General features: G+C 28.1%; 1 protein-coding gene across 1 annotated transcript; it reads left to right on the top strand.

Moving 5' to 3' along the window:
• Nucleotides 1-974: 974 nt before the first annotated feature.
• On the top strand, nucleotides 975-18,230 carry LOC105232111 (transcription factor SPT20 homolog). Its single transcript, XM_011213717.4, has 3 exons — nucleotides 975-1,392; nucleotides 15,709-16,178; nucleotides 16,248-18,230. The coding sequence occupies exons 1-3, from the start codon at nucleotides 1,372-1,374 to the stop codon at nucleotides 17,908-17,910; spliced, it is 2,154 nt and encodes a 717-aa protein (XP_011212019.2). The 5' UTR covers nucleotides 975-1,371; the 3' UTR covers nucleotides 17,911-18,230.
• The last annotated feature ends 3,835 nt before the right edge of the window (nucleotides 18,231-22,065 follow it).

Genomic DNA, 22,065 nt, shown 5'->3' with positions numbered 1-22,065 from the left:
GACTACAAGCCGGACAGTTTTTTCTCGCTTCTATGAAGGCTTGGAGCTTGAATTTAAAACCCTTGAAACTCTAAAATTGTAGTGCTTTGGTATTCCGGCTTGTTCTTGGTGGGTAAGTGCTTGAAGCGTGAAGCTCGGCAACACATGTGTTCAGCCAAAACAAGCGTAAAACCGAGCTTTTTCTTATGACGACCGAATATTTGTATACTTCGGCATCTGCTGTATTTTTTTAGATGTCGCTGTTGGTTGGAAGAACAACGGATCATTCACTTTCCATACCTCTCAGCGTCGGGCAGTTATGAAATTTTGATGGATTGCTGCCGATATTAGCTGGCTAGTTGTAGTAAAGATTTAGCTCTAGCTGTCAGTTGTTGTAAAATTTGTTGTATCTATTTATAAAAATAAAAACGTCTAACGCCACTATCTAATGCATACATTTCCACATTATTGAAAGTCGAAAAAAACGAAAGGTACGCTGTCAAGGCAGATCTAATCTGGTGAATCGACAAAACCTTTTGTATCGTTTTTTTTATCGTTTTGAACTTGAACCGACCGTTATTGTTACAATTTCCACAAACACACATACGCCGGTCTTGTGACCGCAACAACAAGTGATTACAACATTTCAATCGCTACCACGCCGCAACACTTCGAAATCAGAGTTGCGCATCTGCTTCCCCCTCACTTGAGTGCATAAATTCACCACACATGCTGTTTAGCTGCTATGGTGAATATGCAGATTTTAATTACCGGCTGCCGGTCAAACTAAATATTTGCATGCAGTCACACACACACACACACACACTTATAGAAACACAGCCGACCCACGTTAACACTTCGCCACGAAATTCACCACTTTGCTCAACGCTCAGCTGCACAAGTGAGTTGGCTTCGCCGTTGTAGTCTGCCACGATCAGCTGGTTATCTGATTAGCCATCTCACTTGTGGTATAAAAACGAATTGCCCGACCAGCGCCAGCCACAGTGAGTGACGCGTAAATGCAACGTTTGGTGGCACGCAGACACCAACGGCAAAAGGCAATAGTTGGCGAGTGAATGTGACTTATTGAGGCAGTTGGAGTTCAGTGTTGAAGAAAATAATAAAAAATAATAGAAGTCAAAACAAGAAAGTAAACGTTAAGCCACAACAACACGAATGTGTGTTGGGTTCAACTGACTAACTGTTAAAGCAAAAAGTTGCTTTTGTAAAAAAAAAAATTGTGAAATTCATGATTGACGAACAAAATTTTTGTGAAAAATTTACTTGAAATTTTTGTTGTACGCAAAAGCAACAAAAATTATTTTTTTGTGACAAAAGTTTCCGCAACAAGGATTTTCCAGCGTCAAAAAATTGTGCAAAAAATTTGCAAAAATGAATTTTCAACTACTTGTGGTAAGAAAACTTATATATCTGTAAATCTTTAAAAATTATTTTTAAAACATTTTTAGAATGAGTTTTTAATTATTTTTGGATATAATTTAAATACTTACTTACATACATATTTAAATATAATTTTTAATTATTTTGAAAACATTTGTAGAATGAATTTTCAAATATTTTTGTTAAGAAAATTTGTAGATATAATTTTGAAATTTTTCAAAACTTTTTTGAAAAAATTTTAGAATGAATTTTTACCTATTTTTGTGTAAAAAAAACTTATGAATAAAACTGAAAAATTTTCAAAATTATTTTGAAAACATTTTTTGAATGAATTTTCAACTTATTTTGGTAAGAAAATTTATAGATAAAACTGAAAATTTTTCAAAATTATTTTGAAAACATTTTTTGAATGAATTTTCAACTATTATTGGTAAGAAAACTTATAGATAAAACTGAAAATTTTTCAAAATTAGTTTGAAAACATTTGTAGCATGAATATTCAAATATTTTTGGTAAGAAAATTTATAGATAAAACTGAAAATTTTTCAAAATTATTTTGAAAACATTTTTAGAAAGAAGTTTCAACTATTTTTGTGTAAGAAAACTTATGGATATAATTTTTAATATTTTTGAAAACATTTTTAGAATGAATTCTTAAAATTTTTGGTGAGAAAACTTATTTTTACTTATTTACACTTATTTTTGAAAATTTTCAAAATTTTTTTGAGAACATTTGTAGACTGAATTTTCAACTATTTTTAGTAAGAAAATTTATAGAAATAATTAAAAATATATTTTATTTATTTATTTTTTAATTAGTTTGAAAAATTCGCTAACTTTATCGTAGAGAATATTAGCATTTAAAAAAATCCAAGGAGAAAAAACAAAATTAGTTAGAAGGAAAATTAAAAACGAAAATAGTTTAGAGAATTTGTATATAAAACATTTGGTTCATGTAACTAACAATAAAAAGCAGAAATTTCAAAAATTCAAAAATAATATTTTTTTAATTCAAAACTAAATTCTAATTCAAAAAATAAATTTATTTTTATTTAAAAATAAGTATTTTTTTAATTTGGAATTATAATTTAATTTTTTTTTTTAATTTCTGTGTTACAAATTTATTTGAAAAAATAAAATAACTGCCAAAAAAGTAGTAAAAAATATTTTTTTGGAAAAAATTTAAAAATTTTAGCAGAAATTTCAAAAATTCAAAAATAAATTTATTTTTATTCAAAAATAAATATTTTTTTTATTTAAAGTTTTTATTTATTTTTTTTTTTTTAATTTTTGTGTTACAAATTTATTTGAAAAAATAAAATAACTGCAAAAAAAGTAGTAAAAATATATTTTTTTCGAAAAAAATGTAAAAATTTGAATAATAGTTTTTAAAATATTTCAAATGTAATGACATGAAAAAAATATTTTTCACTAGTTTTTTGGCAGCTACCTTATTTTTTACAAATATATAAAAAGCAGAAATTTCAAAAATTCAAAAATAAATTTATTTTTATTCAAATTTTTATTCAAAAATATGTAAATATTTTTTTTGTAATTTAAAATTTTTATTTCATTTTTTTTTAGTTTGTGTGTTACAAATTTATTTGAAAACATAAAATAACTGCCAAAAAAGTAGTAAAAAATATTTTTTTTTGGAAAAAATTTTAAAATTTTAAAAATAGTTTTATATTATTATGATTATTTTTAATAATATTTATTAATTTATATATACACTTTTTTAATATAATTTTTTTAAATTTCTTTAATTTTTTTTTAATTTTATATGTACATTCGCATTTTAAACACTCCTTAAGACATAAAAAAAAGTAAAAAATATTTATATACATACTTTGTATATATGTATATACATACATATGTACATACAAATAAATTGTATATACATACATATTAATTTTTTTGCTTTTCGAAAATTAAATTTAATTTAATTTCTAAAAGTCTGCAAAACTTTTTTTTATTATTTGTAATTTTTTTATTTTGGAATTTTTTTGCACAAATTTTTGAACAAAAAAAAATTAATAATTTTAAATTTTGCAAGATGTGCAAATTTTTTATACTTTTTTTTTTTTGCTCCAATTTTTGAAAAACTATACACCTCACTCATTGCGTCAGCACGTGAGTCACATAAAACACGCTCAATGCTTCAATTGTCTTTATGTTCCGCCTGTACTCAGTTAGCCGCATGCGGCTGCGCCATTAAGATATGCAAATTAAGAAGAGAATTAAAAAAGATAAATTAGGAAAATTAAAATTTGAGTTGAAATACATTGAACGCAAGAGTTATAAGTTTAAAAGTGTAAAATTTGCATTCAAACAACCAGCAGATGCCGTTAATTGGCGCATGCGCCAAAAATTGGCAGGCGGGCGAAGACTTGAGGGGCAGAGCGCAGCGCTGTAACAGTGCCAGCCTTAATTGCCCACAAATGTTGCAAGCAATACATCATAATGGATGCGCTGTGGGTGTGCAGGCAGCACCAACAACAACACATATGAAATGTATGTATGTATGAAAGTTAGTTTGTATGTGATGTGTGTATGTCTGAGCGCACGCCTCCGTTATGCGACGAAAATGTTGCTCTACCGGCTGTGCATCAATAAAAGTAAAAGTCAGCGTGAAAAATTGTGCAAAAGCAAGCAACAGCAACAACAAGCAGGCCGTAGTGGAGTCAAAAAAAGCAAAACTAAAAATAAATTTAAGTCAACGCTGAACTCCAGCAGCCAGTTCAGTGCTCCTTGTATGTAGGCGACACAAACGAACATACAAATATTATAAACACCCATGTGTGTATGTACGGGTGTGTGTGCTTCATAGCAAACATTGCGGACTAATAGCATGTTGCAAGCAGCGGTGAAAAGCAGTCGTAATAAATAAGAAGAAAGTTAGAGCAAAAGAAATAAATGAACAAATACAAACATACAATTATACTTAAATAAGCCCAAAACAAAAGTTAAAGAGAAAAAAATCTTTGACTAAGCACCATCTACGAAATTAATTGCGCTGCGCTCAGTGTGCACGTACACTTCCGGCATGCGCACAGGCCAACACACATGAGCTTCGCAAGCTGCAAGAAATCTGCTGGCTGCTTTCTCACACTCTCTGCCTCCCTCTTATGCCTTGAAGCTTTGCTAGCGGGTGTAACTGTTATAAAACTAACTGTGACTAGCCGCTAGCGGCAGTTTGAGTTGCTTTTCTCAAAAACAAAAATAAAAAAAATATTTTAAATAAAAAAATATTTTATATAAAAAAAATATTTTAAATAAAAAATAAATATTTTAAATAAAAAAAACCGTTTCAAATAAAAATCAAATAAACAAATTGTTTGTAAGTAAAAAACTGTTGTAAATATACAAAAATTTTTTTTTTAATAAAAAAATTATAAAAAAATATTTTAAATAAAAAAAATTATAAAAAATCATAACAAATGTAAAAATGCAAATTAAAATAAACAAAAAAATAAAAACGTAATTTATAAAAAAATTTTTAAATAAAGAAAAAAATTTGGTTACAATTAAAAAAAATAATAATAATAAAAAATTCTTAATAACGAAAGTTTTTTGAAAGATTTAAACCACTGTGAAATGAATTAGAAAAAAATGCTGAAAACATATTTACAGAAATTTTATAATTCCAATGTCTGTTTTTTTTAATTAAAAAAACTTAACATTTAGTAAATATATATACGTAGGAATAGTTCAAAAGTTAAAATATTAAATTTTTTTAAATCAAATATAATCAAAAACGTTCAAAGTTTACTTCAAATGTAGAAAAAAAAAATTTCCATCATAAAAAAAATTTAGAAATTAAAAAAAAAAAAATTTTAATTAAAAAATTAATTTAATTAAAAAAGAAATTTTTTTTTTAATTATTGGTTAAAAAATTAAAACTGATTTTTTTAATATTAAAAAAAAATATTTAGAAAATATAGGAATATTTCAAAAGTTCAAATATTAAATTTTTCAAATAAAATAAAATCAAAAATTTTCAAATTGTATATCAAATGTTTGCAAAATAAATTTTTTTATTATGAAAAATAAATATTTAAAAAATTGATTGATCAAAAAATTAAAAATTTTAATAAATTCAAGATAAGTTAAAATTTGAAAAACATTCGAAATTTATTACCTTTAGAAAATCTAAAATTTTAGAAATTTATAAAAACAAATTAAATTTATCGAAATTTATTACCCTTACAAAATCTAAAATTTGAGAAATTTATAAAAAAAAATAAAATCTCTCAAAATTTATTACTTTTACAAAATCTAAAATTTTAAAAATTTATTTAAAAAAAAAATAAAAAACAAATAATAAATTTTGTAATAATAAAAAAGTAAATATTTAATTTATCAAAATTTGTTGTTTTTGCAAACTCAAAAATTTTTTTTTAAATAAAAATTAAAAAAAACCAATAAAAAAAAATTTCGAATGATAAAATGTAATTATTTAATAAATTTTAATATTTATATATGTTATGAATTTTTTATATTTTTTTATTAAAAATCAATTTTGAAACTTATTTGAAAAAATTTTGAGTTTTTTGGTATGATATAAGAAATAAATCTCATATTAATGCATTTATCAAATTTTTTTTTTGTAAATTTAACCAGAAATTTAATAAATTTAATTTTTTTAATAAGTGTTGGATAATTTGTTTTTAACAATATTTTGAAAAAAAAAATATTTTTTAAAAATTATAAATATTGCTTTAATTTTTTTTATTATAATTTTTTTTTTACTATTTTTTATTATGAATTTTTTATATTTTTTATTAAAAATTAATTTTGAAACTTATTCGAAAAAATTTTGAAGAAATAAATCTCATATTAATGCATTTACCAAAATTTTTTTTTTTATAAATTTAACAAGAAATTTAATAAATTTCATGCCATGACTTGCTACTGATAAAGTATTTCATTTTTATAAAACTATAAAAGTTGCAAAACGACGAAAACCAATGAAAGCAAAGCTTTTGTAATTTATATAAAACACAAAAAAAAAATAAAATTTATATATAAAAATTATTGGGATAAAAATCGTTTCAAATAATATCCGATTAACTCTTTAATCGCTTTTTCATTTAAATTTATTTTTTTCATTATTTTTTATGACTTTTTGGCACAAGTTCAGTTAATCCGAAAAATTACAAAACGCTTTGCACTTCACACTTGCATTGCCCTCGACCAGGTACATACATTAATTACACGAAAAACCAAGCAAACAAATAAACAGCCGCCACACGCACAATTGACCAAGTCGGCTTTCTTGGCTGGGTCGGTGTGCTCATGTACACACACGCTCACGCACGCAGAGAGCACACATTAGCACAGTTTACACTTGACATTGAGCTCATCGCTGTTGGCCTGATTGCTCAAAGCAAGCGACAATAAAATTTTAAATGCTATAAATAGTACAACAATGATAACAAAAACAACAACAACAAAGGCGAAGCAATTATAATAACTATTGTTTGCTATTTTAGTGTAAAAAGTAGCACAGCAGCAAAGGTTAAAAAACAATAATATAAAAAAAATCCAAAAGAAAAAATAATATTCAAAAAAAATTAAAAAAAAAAAATATTTAAAAAAAAATATTCAAAAAAATATTAAAAAAAAATACAAATAAAAATAATCATATATTACAATAAAATTTTAAATAATAATAGTTCATCATAAATTAACTGCACAAAAAAGTTGTTGTTGTTTGTCTAGTGTTTTTCCTGAAGCGCATTGTCCAAAAAGTCCATACAAACACAAGACAAGTTCAAAGCACAATACGCACAGACCACTGAGATCAGCAACAAAAGCGCGCAAAGTAACAACAAACAGTTGATGAAAAGTGGCATAAGGCAACAATTACCTTAAACGTATATTTATGCATAAATACATACAAACACGCAGCGATTGCATGCCGCATAGTGCTAATGGGGCGCTACTAATGAGGGCGTTTGACTTTCATTACTTTATTAAGCGACCGCAATGAGTGATTTTAAAGAAGCGATAAGGTGCTAATAATTAACTGTTTTTTTTCAATAAGTGTTGGATAATTTGTTTTTAACAATATTTAAAAAAAACATATTTTTTAAAAATTATAAATATTATTTCAATTTTTTTATTATAAAATTATTTTTACTATTTCTGATTTTTTTTTTTAATTTTATATTTTTTATCTAATATTTTGGATTTTTTTAATTTTATTATTACTTAAAAATTTTTAATTTTTATTTCTTTTTTTTACCTCATTTATATTTAAATATTTTCAACTTTTTTCATTATGATATTTATAATTTAACATTTTTTTTTCTTTTTAATTCAACTCTATGCCATTTTTATTTTTTTTAGAACATAAAACTTTTTTAATTCTTATAATATGATAAGAAATAAGTCTTCATTTTTTTAACATTTTTAATTTTTTTATTTAATAGTTTTGGTTTTTTCAGCTTCATTATTTTTTTAACTTTATCTTTTTTTATTTTTATTATTATTTTTTTTTAATTTTAAATTTTTTATTTTTATTATTTATTTTATTCGTTATTTATTTTTTTACCTTATTTAAATATTTTAAAGTTTTTTATCATTATGAAATTTATAATTTAACATCATTTTTTTCTTTTTAATTCAATTCAAATCTATGTCATTTAAAAAAAAATTTTTTTTTTAGAATATAAAAAAATATGTTGAAACAATATTTTGAAATTTTTACAAATTATTATATGAAAAAAAAAAAATTTTTTGAAAAATTTAAAAAACTCTTGTCGTAAATTTAAATGCAATTATTTTTTCAAGTTTTAGTTTTTTAATTTTTTATTTATATGTTTAAACTTTTTAAAATATTAATTCTGGTTTTTGAAAAAATTTAAATTCGATTATATGAAGTTTTTTATTTTTAATTTCTTGTAAATAATTTTTTTTTAATTTCTAACAAACTTTTTTGAAAAATTTTTTTTAAATATAAAAAAAAATATGTTTAAACAATATTTTGAAATTTTTACAAATTATTACATAAAAAAAAATATTTTGCAAAATTAAAAAAACTCTTATCGTAAATTTAAATGCAATTTTTTTTCAAGTTTTCCTTTTTTAATTTTTTATTGGTATGTTTAAATTTTTTTAAATATTAATTCGATTTTATGAAGTTTTTTATTTTTAATTTCTTTTAAATAATTTTTTTTTAATTTCTAATAAACTTTTAATTTTTAAAAATTTTGTAAACGCAATTTAATAAAAAAAAAATTATAAATTAATAAAAATTAGTCTACGAAATTTTCGAAGTAAATGTTTTTATTTTTTTTTTCAAATTTTCTTTTTAAATTTTTTTATATATATTTTCATAATTTTGTTAAATATTAATGTTTGTTATTAGACATTTTTAAATTCAGATTTCATCGATTATTTAATTTAAACTTTTTTTGAATTTTTTTTTAAGGTAAACAAAGGATTTTATTGATTATTTAATTTAAATTTTTTTAGAAAATTTTTTAACGGTAAACAACATTTCATAGTTTGAAAAAAATTAACAAAATATTTATCGCAACACTCATAATTTTTTTCTTGCTTTTGCAACATTTTCGCAAGTAACATTTGTTTTCGTTGTTTTTGCAAATTTAATTTATTGCCACAAGCAGCTCGCAATGCGTTTCAACAACATTTACACTTCAGCAAAATCTCGTATCGCTTCAAGTTTGTTGCTTAAGTCTTTTGTTTACTTCTTTTTCCGTCACTCTGTTTTCATATTTTATTTTTTTTATTTTTATATTTTTATATTTTTTTTTTCAAATACACATTTGGCGAAAGTGTGCGATGCGTCTTTCATTAGACAAGTGCAAGTTGTTCAACATGAAATTTACGGAAAAATGCGAAATTGTGGTGTGATGCAATGCTGCGCAAACAAGTACGCACCAACACATTGCCACAACAATAAACGTAAAGCCGTTATTATTACTAGACTATAATTAGTGGCAAATTTAAATGAGATGATTATGATGTTTCTTCGGAAAATTTCGGAATTTTTAATTAGTAATGAAATTTGGATAAGGAAAAATTTAATTTAATCAAAAAGGTTTTAAAAATCACAAAAAAATATATATTACTTTTACATTTCTTAAATAAAATTTTAGTATATTTTTTTTGCAATTTTTAAAATAATTTTTTTAAATCTTTTTTTTTCAAAATTAATTCAAAAATTGTTGAAGGTCGTTCCAATTGCATATTGAATGTTTCTGTTGTTGTTTTTTACTATTATATTACTGAAATAAAATTTTATTATATTTTTAAAATTTTTTCCAAAATTAAAAAAAAAATATCCAAAAATATTTCAAGGTCATGCCAATTGCATATTTAATATTTTGTATGATAATAATGATAACGATCTGTCGCTGTACTACTTTGTACACAATATAAACTACTTTCAGTGACATCTTTCAAGTTCGTTGCTTAAGTCTTTTGTTAGCTGAACTAGAGCAGCAAAAACAAATGAACTGGCGGCTGCTGCGCGACAATGATGACAATGCTGGCACACATACATATTTGTTTATGTATATGTGTATTAATATTTAGTTGGATTATCAACAAAAACAACAATAAAAACAAAATACATTGCGTTGTTGCGCTCGTTGACTTTGTTTGGCATATTTTGATATAATTTTTTTATATTTTTCTGTTGTTGTTATCCACCACTTTTGTCGCTTTGTTGCTGATGCATTGTCTCTGCAGCGCATTAGCGTCTATTTGTTACAGGCGCTTTCAACACTACTGCTAGTTTACATATGAATATCAAGAAATACAAATGTACATACATGCATATATATTTCTTAATATATTGCTCCATTTGTTGTTGTTTATGCGACTTGTTTTTCCACACTTCTACAAAACGTTAAGCTTATTATTTTTAATTTGTTGGCATTTTTTTTTTTGCAATCACGCTTGCAATTGCAAATCTCATATTCATCTTTCACACGCTCCAACAATTGCTTACTCACCGACGCTGCGTACGTTTCGCTTGCGGCAAGCGTGGCATAGAAAAATACTTTAGCACACATACAGACAGACCTATCGACGTGTACGGCAATCTGCAATCTTAAAGAATGCGCTTGGCGTTCACACATGTGCCGTTAAATAAATGCGCGCAAGTCTGCAAGCATTTGACGAGTGGGAAGCCATTTATTGCAACAATTTATTTATGCTAATATGCATTTATTGCTTTTATTGTTTAAACAATTTGTTGCGGTTTCTATGATTGACATATTTCTTCGCTTATTATTGCATCTAGTTTGAGAGAATGTCCGTTTGCGTCACATTTCTTGACAACAAAAGTAAAAGTTGCAAGGCGGAATTGTGGGAAAAGAAGCAGAAAAGTATTTAAAAGCGGCATTTTTGCAAAAGAACCAATTAATTGCAATAATAGTGGCGCTTTTATTGATGCAAGAAGGGGAGTGGCTGATAAATGTGAGAACTAAGGTAGCATTCATCTCGTTGTAACTTAGTTCTCACATTTATTACCTTCAGTTCAAGCAGTCGGCAAACTGGTTTAGAAAAATTTTAATAAAATTAACGATAAATAGTAGAAAATGCACCGTTAGTGCACAACAGTAAACGCTGTTATAGATGGCATCTGTGCCTGTGGTTAATTAATAAAAAAAAATTTATATTTTTATATACAAAAATTTGAACTAAAAATATTTATGCATATATGTATATATATAAATTGTATTAAAAAAAAGCATAAAAAATATATGAAACAAAAATCATGAAAAAAAAATATGTAAAAAAAAAATATTAAAAATATAAAAATATATTAATAAAAAAAATATTAAAAAAATAAAAAAAATTAAAAAAAAAATATACAATTTTATAATTAAATTAAAAAAATTACAAAATTATAAAATTTTATCAAAAAATATTTATTTAAAAATATTATTAAATTTTTTACAATTTAGTTTTATAATAAAAAATTGTTTATCAAAAACATTTGTTCAAAAATATTATTAAAATTTTTAAAACTTAGTTTTATAATAAAAAATTGTTTTTTCAAAAATTCTTTACTAAATACATTTTTTTCAATCGAAAATATTAAAGTAAGTTTTAAGCAAATTTCCAAAAAAAACGACTAATTGTTAAAATACTTGTCAACTTCTTAAAACTTATATTCCTAAACACACTAAAGGCTATGCTTTCAATTGACAAGTGGTTCATTTGATCTTCGCCAAAATTTAATATCTCGTTCTAAGCAAAACAATGCAGACTTCGGCCTTGGCCGCAATTCTAAGCCGACAGTTACTAATGTCAACTGACTAAACATAGCAAAAATGTGGAGATGTACATACATACATATGTACATAAATATACACAAATGCGTGGTAGTAAGTGCAGGGGCCGTAAGAGATTTTTTGGAAGTTAATTTTTTAATAATTATATGAAATTTAAAATTTTGCAGCCAGAAATGGAAGAAAATTAAAAAAAAATTAGTTTAAGGTTAATAAAAAAAGCTGAGAAAAAGTGTGATAACTATATAATATTAGTAAACATTAAAATAACAAAAAAAAAATTATTTGTATGCAAATCCCGAAAATATCGGGATCCCGAAAACTCAATGCTGCCATTTCGGGATCTAAATATTTTTAATTTAAATTTTAAAAGAAGCGACATTTTTATGATACTACGAACAATCAAGACGTCAGCTTCGAAAAGTGAATTTCGGAGCAATTAATCGTAATAAAATACATAATGTAGTGATGTACAATAGAAAGTTTTACAGCAATCCCGAAATTACGGGTTTCTGAAATTTTGTCACCGAAGTTTCGTCATGTATAAGGAATATTAAACTATACTGTAATTTTAATAAATCTTACCAAATCACATAATGTAGAAGATAACACAGATAATAATTTTACGTGAATCCCGAAATTACCGAATGCAGAAACTCCTATCCTTAAGTTTCGGTATGCATAAAGAGTTTCAAATAACGTAATTTTATAGATTTTGTGCATAATAATACATACTAATACATTAAAATACGTATATGTACGTATGGCAATCAAATTGAAAATCCTTTTACACATGGACTCAATCCCGAAACATAGAGTCTGAAATAGTTTATAGTAATTTGAGAGCATTTAACTTTAATTAATCGCATAATGTAGACAACAAAAGAAAATTTTACACGAATCCCGAAATTACGGGATCCCGAAACTTAGATCCCGAAATTTCAGGATGTGTAAATAACGCAATTTCAACGGTTTTGCGCACAATAATATATACAACATAGATATAAATATGTAACAGTAAAATTGAAAACCCATATGAAAATACTTGATACCGAGCTTTCGGGGTTAAAAAGGTTTTTAGTGCAACGAGCTGCATTACAACAGATATTAGAACTGTGCTTTGTTACAATTATTGCTCCTAAGTCTTCTTAAAGCTGTAAAACTGTTAATTAACAGTTAGAGTTACAATCTCTAAAAAAAAGCTAAGGCTATGCACATAGTGGATTGGAGATTTGCTGCGATGATTTTTATTTTAAATATTTGAAAAATATAGCAAAGTGTGTCATCATAAAAAAATGTATTTTAATTGCTTTAAAATTTCACTTGCAACACTATGCCAGCTTAAGTAAACATATGCGCAACGTGGCGTTCGCATCTTCAGTGCAGAGCAGGAAGTCAATTGGCTGGCAAAACAAACAAAGCCGCACATGTGGTACATGCCGACTATTATCTATTTAGATGTGTGTAAACTGTATGTCTTTGTATGCGGATATATGCAGAAATGTTTGCTCTTAGCCAGTTAGCCAAAATTGTTACAACATTATTGGTTGTGGCTTCTTTGGGGTGGCAGGTAGTTTGCCAGCTAGACAGCTGGCGGCAGCAACAGCAACATTTTGTTGGTTTTTTGTTGTTGGTTTGGCGGCGTGTTCAACAAGTGATCTTTGGCTTTTATGGCGCTTTTCCTGTTTGCCATTCAAATCTCATAGTGTGACGTTTGTATGTTTTGCACGTATGTGTGTGTGTGAGTGTGTTATGGTCTTTTAAACTACCGCCACTCGTTATGACAATGATTGCCGATAATATGTTTCTTATTGCATTATTATTATCCGTTTTTATTTCTTTTGCTTTTTAACCTGTGGACTGCGGCCGCTTATGTAAAAGAGATTGTCCATTGTGAACGAAAAAATTCCAAGTAGTGCAAAAATGTAATTTCTTGCCAAATTTGAGGTTAGTAGATCACATGGTAATGGAAAAAATTGTTCCGTTTGATGTTTTTTTTCTAAAAAATTTTGAAATTTTTTTTAATAAAATTTTTTTCCAAAACTTTTTAAATACTTTTACGAATTTCTTCCGAAAAATTTTTCCATAGCAAAATTTTTGAAAATGAATTTTTTTCGAAAAATAGTTTGCCACAGTAAAAATTTTAAAAATTTGTTTTATTATTATCTTTTTCGAAAAATAGTAAAAAATTTGAAAACTTGTTTCATGAAAAAAAAATTTTCAAAAGGAAAAGCAAGTATTTGTTCTTTTTTTCTAAAATTGTTTTATTTTTTTTATTATTTTATGAATTTCTTTGAAAATTTTTGTAATTTTTGTTTTATTTTTTTTCGAAAAATTTTTGGAATTTTTTTCAATGATTTTTTTTCCAAAATTTTTTGTTATGCATTTTTTTATTATTTTATGAATTTCTTTGGAAACAATTTTGCCATAGCAAAATTTTTTAAAATGTATGTTTATAGATTTTTTTCGAAAAATAGTTTTCCATAGTAAAAATTTTGAAACTTTTTTTATGATTTTTTTTCGAAAATTTTTTGAAATTTTTTAATGAATTTTAAAATGTATGTTTATAGATTTTTTTCGAAAAATAGTTTTCCATAGTAAAAATTTTGAAACTTTTTTATGATTTTTTTTCGAATTTTTTTTTTTAAATTTTTTAATGATTTTTATGAAATTTTTTTATTATTTCTTTCAAAACATTTTTGGCATAGTAAAATTTTTAAAAATTTGTTTCATGATTTTTTTTTCAAAAATATTTTGAAACTTTTTTATAGCTTATAAAAAATATAAATATTTTATATAAAAAATACTTAAGGTTTAATATTTACTTTTTCAAAAAAATTTTGCCATAGCAAAATTTGTGAAAATATTTTCCATAATTTTTTTTTTTTTTAAATTTTTGAAAGTTTTTTCCGTCCATATTCAGAAATAAACATTGAAATTCTGATATCACGTGCATTAAAGCTTAAAAAGCTAACAGAAAAAGCTTTAAAGCTTACTTGCAAAACTTAGGCTATGGATAAGCTCGATAACAAAGTTCAAGAACTCTTATGACTCGCAATTGATATGTCCCTTAAAGGTATTTACAGAATTTCGTACGAGTTTAAAAGTGTCAATTTTAACTTTTCTTTAAAGCGATTGCAGCACTCCAAGCGGCAATAAGCTATATACATATGAATATGACGATTGTGAGTCTGGATGGCTACCGAGCTTCAGCTATTATTATTCCCATGAAATCTTTATTTGATTCTTTCCTCACTTTCCTTTTGAGCCCATGATTTGAAAATTCTTAAATGTTCATATGTACATATATATGGTATACCGGGTCATAGACCAGAGTCGAGCGGCTAGTAACCAAAAAAATATGAAGTGTAGATAGGAAAGCCTCAATAAAAGTACACCAGACGCTGGACATTCAAATAGGCGCGGACTAGAAAATATAGCGCAGAAATAAAAACCTGTCTGATAAGAGAAAGGGTCTGACGAAGACGAGTTGGGTCGCAGGTTAGACAGGAAAAGCAAGCAAATCCATTTAGGTCAGCTTAAAGAGTGGACGGAGACTTTATATTCGAGTTAAGAGATAAAAGATTATACAACAAACGAACAGCGCGTAACTGCAGTGCGTAGAGCATGAGAATCAAAAACCAGAGAGAGTTTGGAATTATATATTCATAATAACAAAATCAGAAGAAAGCATGGTAAAATAAACAAGTCAGCGAAGACTCAAAACTTAGACACTAGAGTCCAGAAATCACATAATTCCGTGGCAAACATTGAAGCCGGAACAAGCGCGCAAATTCCAGTGAAGGCGAGAGATAACTAAGGTTAAAAAACTCTTAGACTCTCAGAACAAAAATTAACATAGACTTGAGATTAGAGGCTAGAATCACTTTTGCTTAGAGTATAGATGGATAAGATGGTTTAACGTTAATGCGCAGAAATTTTATTCCTCGAGTCAACAAATTTCATGATTGAAACTTAGACTCGCCTATCAAGTTTCATAAAATTTTTGTTATCTATGTATGTGTTATAACAAATTTCCCTACTTCCATTTCAGATAACGCTATTCGTAGCATTGCTGTTTGCAAGCTCGCCAATAGATGGCGCTAAGAATGGCAAATCGAAGGCTGTAAACACAACACTAACAACCACTATAGCGACGAACGATGAAAGCAAGGCAGTTTTGACGGATAATCTCAGCAGTGACAGCACGATCAACAACGCCACAAAAATCAATGATAAGGCAAGCTATCCGAAGAAGGTGCACTCGCTGAAGAAGCGCCCCACGAAAACACCGACAAGCTATGTCACCGCCTCGGCAATGCAGAACTCGAAAAACAAACGCAAGAAGGTGACCGATGTGACGGCCGCTTTCAAGGATCTGCCAGCAGACGACCTCGAATTCATTAAGGAACTGGACAAGCAGTTCCAATTGCATGGTGAAAAGATCAAAATTAAAGTGGAACACGATAACAGCACTGAATCGGGGAAACAGAACAGCAAGCGCACCATTGACGGCGAGTTGGGGTAAGTGAACGCGTTACAAATTATACAAAATTATACATTAATGTTATTAAAATTTTTACACACTTACAGCTATGGCGCATACCCCGCACACAATGGCTACCAGTACGAACGCCCCAAATTCATGTTCTATCCCTACTCTCAGGAGAATATACCAGCTGACGCGCCTGGCTACTATCCACCCAAGACAGATGTCAGCATCGAACCCTCCTACTCCTACGAGTTACAACCGCAAAGCTATGTGCAGGAGCAGAAACATGGCGCACAGCAGCCAACAGAGGTGCTTGACGTGCCAAAGCATGGCGCCCATGGTGCGCATGGCGGCTATGAGGAGCCGGTAATTGTTTTGCGTATACCCGGACCAACGAAGTATGCCTCACACTTGCAAACGCTGCTGCAGCAATATTTGGAGATACGCGCCGCGCAATATCTGCGCATATTAGAAGAGAATGAGCTGCATAAGCAGCAGCAGCAACATGCGCAGCAACATTCGGCACAGCAACAGCAGCAAGAACATTTATTGCAACAAGAACACATACTACAGCAACAACAACAGCAGCAACAGCACGAGCAACAGGCGCACTTCTATGAACAGCAAGCGCAACTACAACATGGCGGCGCACAAGCGCAGGCCTACGCCGAACCCACACTCGAGCTGCAACCACCGGCGCATGAACAGCATGCCGCACAGCACGCACCAGCTGTCAATGAGGAACACGGTTATTCCCCGGAAGTGACGTACGCGCATCAGATAGCGCCCACGCCACAAGCGGTCGCCTACCCGGAAATTGACGAAATCTATCAAGGCTACAAGGGTAAACTGCACGCGCCGCAGGCAACGCTGCAACAACAACAACAACACCATGAGCAACAACAGCAACAGCAAGTGGAGTACGCGCCGCAGCAGCACGAAGAAGCGCCAGAGCCACAACAACAGCTGCAACATGGCCCACAATATTACGTGCAAACCGCGCCGCCGTCAGCCATTCAACAATTTTATTACACGCCGAATACGCAATTTGGCGCGCATGGCAGTCATCACTACCAGAATGTGTACTTCATGGCAATCGCGCCGCAAAGCGGTTATGCGACGACACATGCCGCGCACGCTGCTGCGCTACAACACCAGCCCATCTATGTGCAGGAGGAAGAGCAAGCACAAGAATTGCAACAGCAACACCACCAACACGAAGAAGCGCCACATGAGCTAGCTGCCGCAGCGCATGTTGAGAATAATCCACGTCAAACGCACACCAAAGTGATTTACACGCAAAACAGTGAGAAAGGCGCCGCCGACTACACCGGCAGTTACGCGTTGCCGTCATTGCGTCCATACGAACGTCACTCAGCCGCTTACCACCACCAGCAGCAATTGCAAGAACAACTGTTGCATGAACACCAACAACAGCAGCAGCATGAGCAATTGGAACAGCCGCAACAATTCGACTATGACGCACCACTGACGCATGCGGCCTCAGAGCATGAACATGAGCATGAGCAACAGCGTTCGGCCGCTATCAAACCGCAGCCATTCAACTATCATGCGCATGGCGCCAAGGCGTTGCGGCGCGTCAATCGTAAGCGTGGCGCGCCTGCGCTGAAAACGACCACCGCTGCCACAACAGATGTGCAGGATGAGCATTTGCAGAAAATACGCAAATACGTGCGCGAAAATTTGGGCGCTCAAATGAGTACGGCGGTGGAGTTTAAGACAACGGCGTTGGTGAAGAGTTAAGTGGCGCTTTCTAAGACGCTTGCGCCTTGAACTATGCTTAGCAAACACAAGTGAACAAGTGAAACACCTGCAATGATAAACTGACGCTTGCGCCTTGAGCTATGCTTAGCAAACGCAAGTGAACAAGTGAAACACCTGCAATGATAAAGTGTTTGTTAAACTTTTTCGTTTTATTTCTCAAGCGCATCTAACAATTACGGAATTTTTCTAGCTTCAAAATGCTATATTTCTTTACTTACAAATTTGTGAATATTGGCATACACTGTAAATACATTTATGTTATAAAGAAATTACCTGTACGCCGGCAGACAAAATTTTTAAACGCTTAAAATTAAATTTTCAAGTAAGAGCTTGTTTATACAAAATTCGAAAAAAAAACCAAGTTTCTACGAGTATCTTAATATTCTCTATATCTATCTCCATATATATCTTTGCTTTTTTAATAGTTTAAGTTTTTGTGAAAATGATCAACTTCAAAAAATTCAAATCATGTCTTCATTAAAATCATAAGTGTAAATTTTAAGTTATTTGTATTTGCTTTTGTAAATCATTTAATTTCATTTATGCACAAGAATTAATATCATTTCAAATTTTTTCTCATAAATTTTCTAATTTTTACAGATCAAATTTTGCCAAAATTTAAAAAAAAATTCAATATTTTTTTTAATTTTTTAAGTAAAAGAAAAAAATAATTTTTCAAATTTCCAAAAAATACATTTTATAATTTTTTAAATTTTCAAAATTTTTTTTTTTTTAATTTTTTCAAATAAATTTTTTTTGAAATTTGAAAAATTAAAAAAAAACTATTTTTTGGAATTAAAAAAAATTTCTTTTAATTAAAAATTTAAAATTTTAATTTTTTTAAATTAATAATTTTTTGGAAACTTGAAAAAATAAAAAAAAAATTTGAAAATTTGAAAAATTAAAAAAAATTTCTTTTAATAAAAAACTTAAAATTTTTTTAATTCCAAAAAATAGTTTTTATTTAATTTTTCAAATCTTAAAAAAAAATCAAAAAAAAACTTAAAATTTTTTTTAATTCCAAAAAATTGTGTTTTTTTAATTTTTCAAATTTCCAATTTTTTTCAAATTCTTTTAATTAAAAACTTAAAATTTTTTTAAATTTTAAATTTCCAAATTTTTTTTTTTTATTTATCAAATTAATGTTTTTTTTGGAAACTTGAAAAAATCAAAAAAAAAATTGGAAATTTGAAAAATTAAAAAAAAACTATTTTTTGGAATTAAAAAAAATTTAAAGTTTTTAATTAAAAGAATTTGAAAAATTTAAAAAAAAACTATTTTTTGGAATTAAAAAATTTTTTTTTAATTTCTTTTAAAAAATAGTTTTTTTTAATTTTTCAAATTTCCAAATTTTTTTTTTTTATTTTTTCAAGTTTCTAAAAAAAACATTAATTTGAAAAAATTAAAATTTTAAGTTTTTAATTAAAAGACATTCCAAATTCCATTTAAATTAATTCCAAAAAATAGTTTTTTTTTTTAATTTTTCAAATTTCCATTTTTTTTTTGATTTTTTCAAGTTTCCAAAAAAAACTTTAATTTGAAAAAATTAAAAAAAAAAATTTTTAGAAATTTAAAAAATTATAAAAAATAATTTTTTCTTTAACATTTTTTTTATTTTTTTATTTTTCTTATATTTTCTTTTATTTTTATATTATTTAAATTTTATGTTGTTTAATTTTTTTTTGAATTTTTACTATCTACACGCACTTCATAAAGACTTAAAATAATAATTTTTATAACAAATTGTATTAAATTTGTGCAATATTTAGCATTTAAGTTGTATAAAAACTATTTTTCATACTGTGCTCAATAAAATTACTTATATACATATTAATGACAAACAGTTATTATTTTTTCATAACAATGAAGTTGCAATCAAACCTCGTTACTGGTTTCAATACTAAATTTAATTGAAGGTAAGTAAAAGTAACGCCAAAATGTAAGGTGTTCCACTTGTTCACTTTTTCCTCAAACTCAGACACTGTTAAAAATTGTAGCATACATTTAGGTGGATTATATTTAACACTGATTTTTTTATTTATTCGGTACCGTAAGCCGGAGCTTCTCAATCGGTTTTTGTTATTTTAATGGCGGCTTGCTAAGCCCTTTTTACCAGGGAAGTTTAAGAAAACTTTTCTACCGACAATTGTAGACTAGGTTTGTAAAACACAAGCTTGATGCATAAGTGAAATAATTGTCTCAAATGGTTATCTAATGAATAGCCATAGAATTGTCTATGAAAGTTTATCAATAATTTAAAGAAAATCAGTTGTGACTTACTTTTCATAGCGGTTGAAAACGACTTCAAGCATTGCTGAGTTGAACTGCCGACGCAAATGCGGATTTTCTCAATTTGAACTAATATTTTCTTTGAAACTCTTTTCATGTAGCACTTTTTAGAACTTTTCACTCAACACTTTTTATCACCAAACACTTTTTTCTTCACTTTTCACTTATTTTTTAAACACTTTGCTCTTAACACTCTTTTTTACTTATCACTAAACACCACATTTCACTGATCACTTTTTATTTCTGAAAAGAGAAGAAAACAGGTCTAATTAAAAGAAGCTTTAACATTTTTAATACATCGAAAATAAATTAATGATATTCTGTGTATACTTATGTCAGAGCTATACTACTGAACTTCTGAGTGAAGCTTCTTAATAATCGTAAAGTTGTTCGGAAGTAACTTAAAATATTTTAAATATGAAAGGTCATCACCTGCAATAAAAAAGCACAGCATAAACTGTAGGAAATCTTTCCAATAAGTGATCAAGGCATAATTATATAGATTTGCTGTTAAAGCATGTCTCAATGCATCCATCTGAGGATCCTACAAATTTTCGCTAGATAACATACCTTCAGCTTAAAGTTAAGCCCACAGCCAACACAAGGCGACTAATTAAGCGCTGTAATAGTTTTAAGCAGCCTAAAAGTAGACTAAGTAAATTTAAAGACACAACAGCGTTGCCATATGCTTGATTTATTTACTACGCTCTACTTTTTCTATCATAATTTATTATTTATTGTTTTGTCTTGACTTTTCGCAGTGAATCAGGTATGCAAAAAATAAATACGATCAAAAAATGAGAAATGCTGTAGTTGCAACTTGGCACACCGCCACACGCCGCACTTTCCTGCGCAACTCAGCGGATCTTTATCATTTATCTGACAATTTGTTAACTGTTGTTTTGCTGTGCCATCTTTTTTGCAATCTTTCTTATTTTCTATTTTTTTTATTTTTTTTTTACTTTTTTATCGTTATGCCATTGATAATTATTTTTAGTTATTTATACACATATGTACATATATAAGTATATACATAGCTTTAGTTGTAGGCACTCTCAGCTGCGTGCAAGCCTATTCCAAGCTATATATACATATAAACACACCATCATATATATATGTATGCTATGATTTTATGGCTACTGCCCGCAGCCTGCCAAAATGTCTACACTCATTGACCGTTTGCTCGTCTAAAATGCCAATGGTGAAGTTGGCGATCAATTATGCGCGCATGCGTGCTGGCATTTATAGCGGTATTTATTACTAGGTGCAACAACATAATGCATATCACATTTGATTTGAATCGATTTGAATGGTCTTCGGTTTTTCTTTACCAGTTAATCTATATGTAGGTATGTACTATATGTACAGTTGGTTATGCAAATATGCACGAATTGCGTATATAAAAAAGTTGCGCAGCTGCAAAGGCGTTTCCTCGAAGACTGCTACGTCGCATTATATAATCTATGGTGATTATTGCATGCGCATGGCGTATGAGTTATATCGATTTCCGCTTCGAATGCTTAACGGCAGAGTGACGGTAATGGTAAAAATACGCTAACACACACACACAAAACGAAATATTTTGGGTTTTTTGCAAAAAAAAAGAGGATTTTTTTCTTTTAGTTTGGGCTCAGTAGGCCTCTATCTACTATCATATCAAAATATTGGATCATAACCAAAATATTAGCTTCTATACAAAAAAAACGAATGAGTTTACCTAACCAACAAAATTGATCTGAACAGTTGCTTCGGCGGTTACACCGTTGCCTTGGACAATAACACGCCAAATTTCATGCAGATAGCTTGTGAAATGAAAAAAGTTTTCCATGCAAGCACTTGCTGCCG

The sequence above is a fragment of the Bactrocera dorsalis genome, chromosome 4 (assembly GCF_023373825.1).
Source record: "Bactrocera dorsalis isolate Fly_Bdor chromosome 4, ASM2337382v1, whole genome shotgun sequence".
Lineage (NCBI taxonomy): Eukaryota > Metazoa > Arthropoda > Insecta > Diptera > Tephritidae > Bactrocera > Bactrocera dorsalis.
The sequence above is the reverse complement of the archived record's forward strand: the minus strand, read 5'-3'. Positions and strand labels throughout refer to the sequence as shown.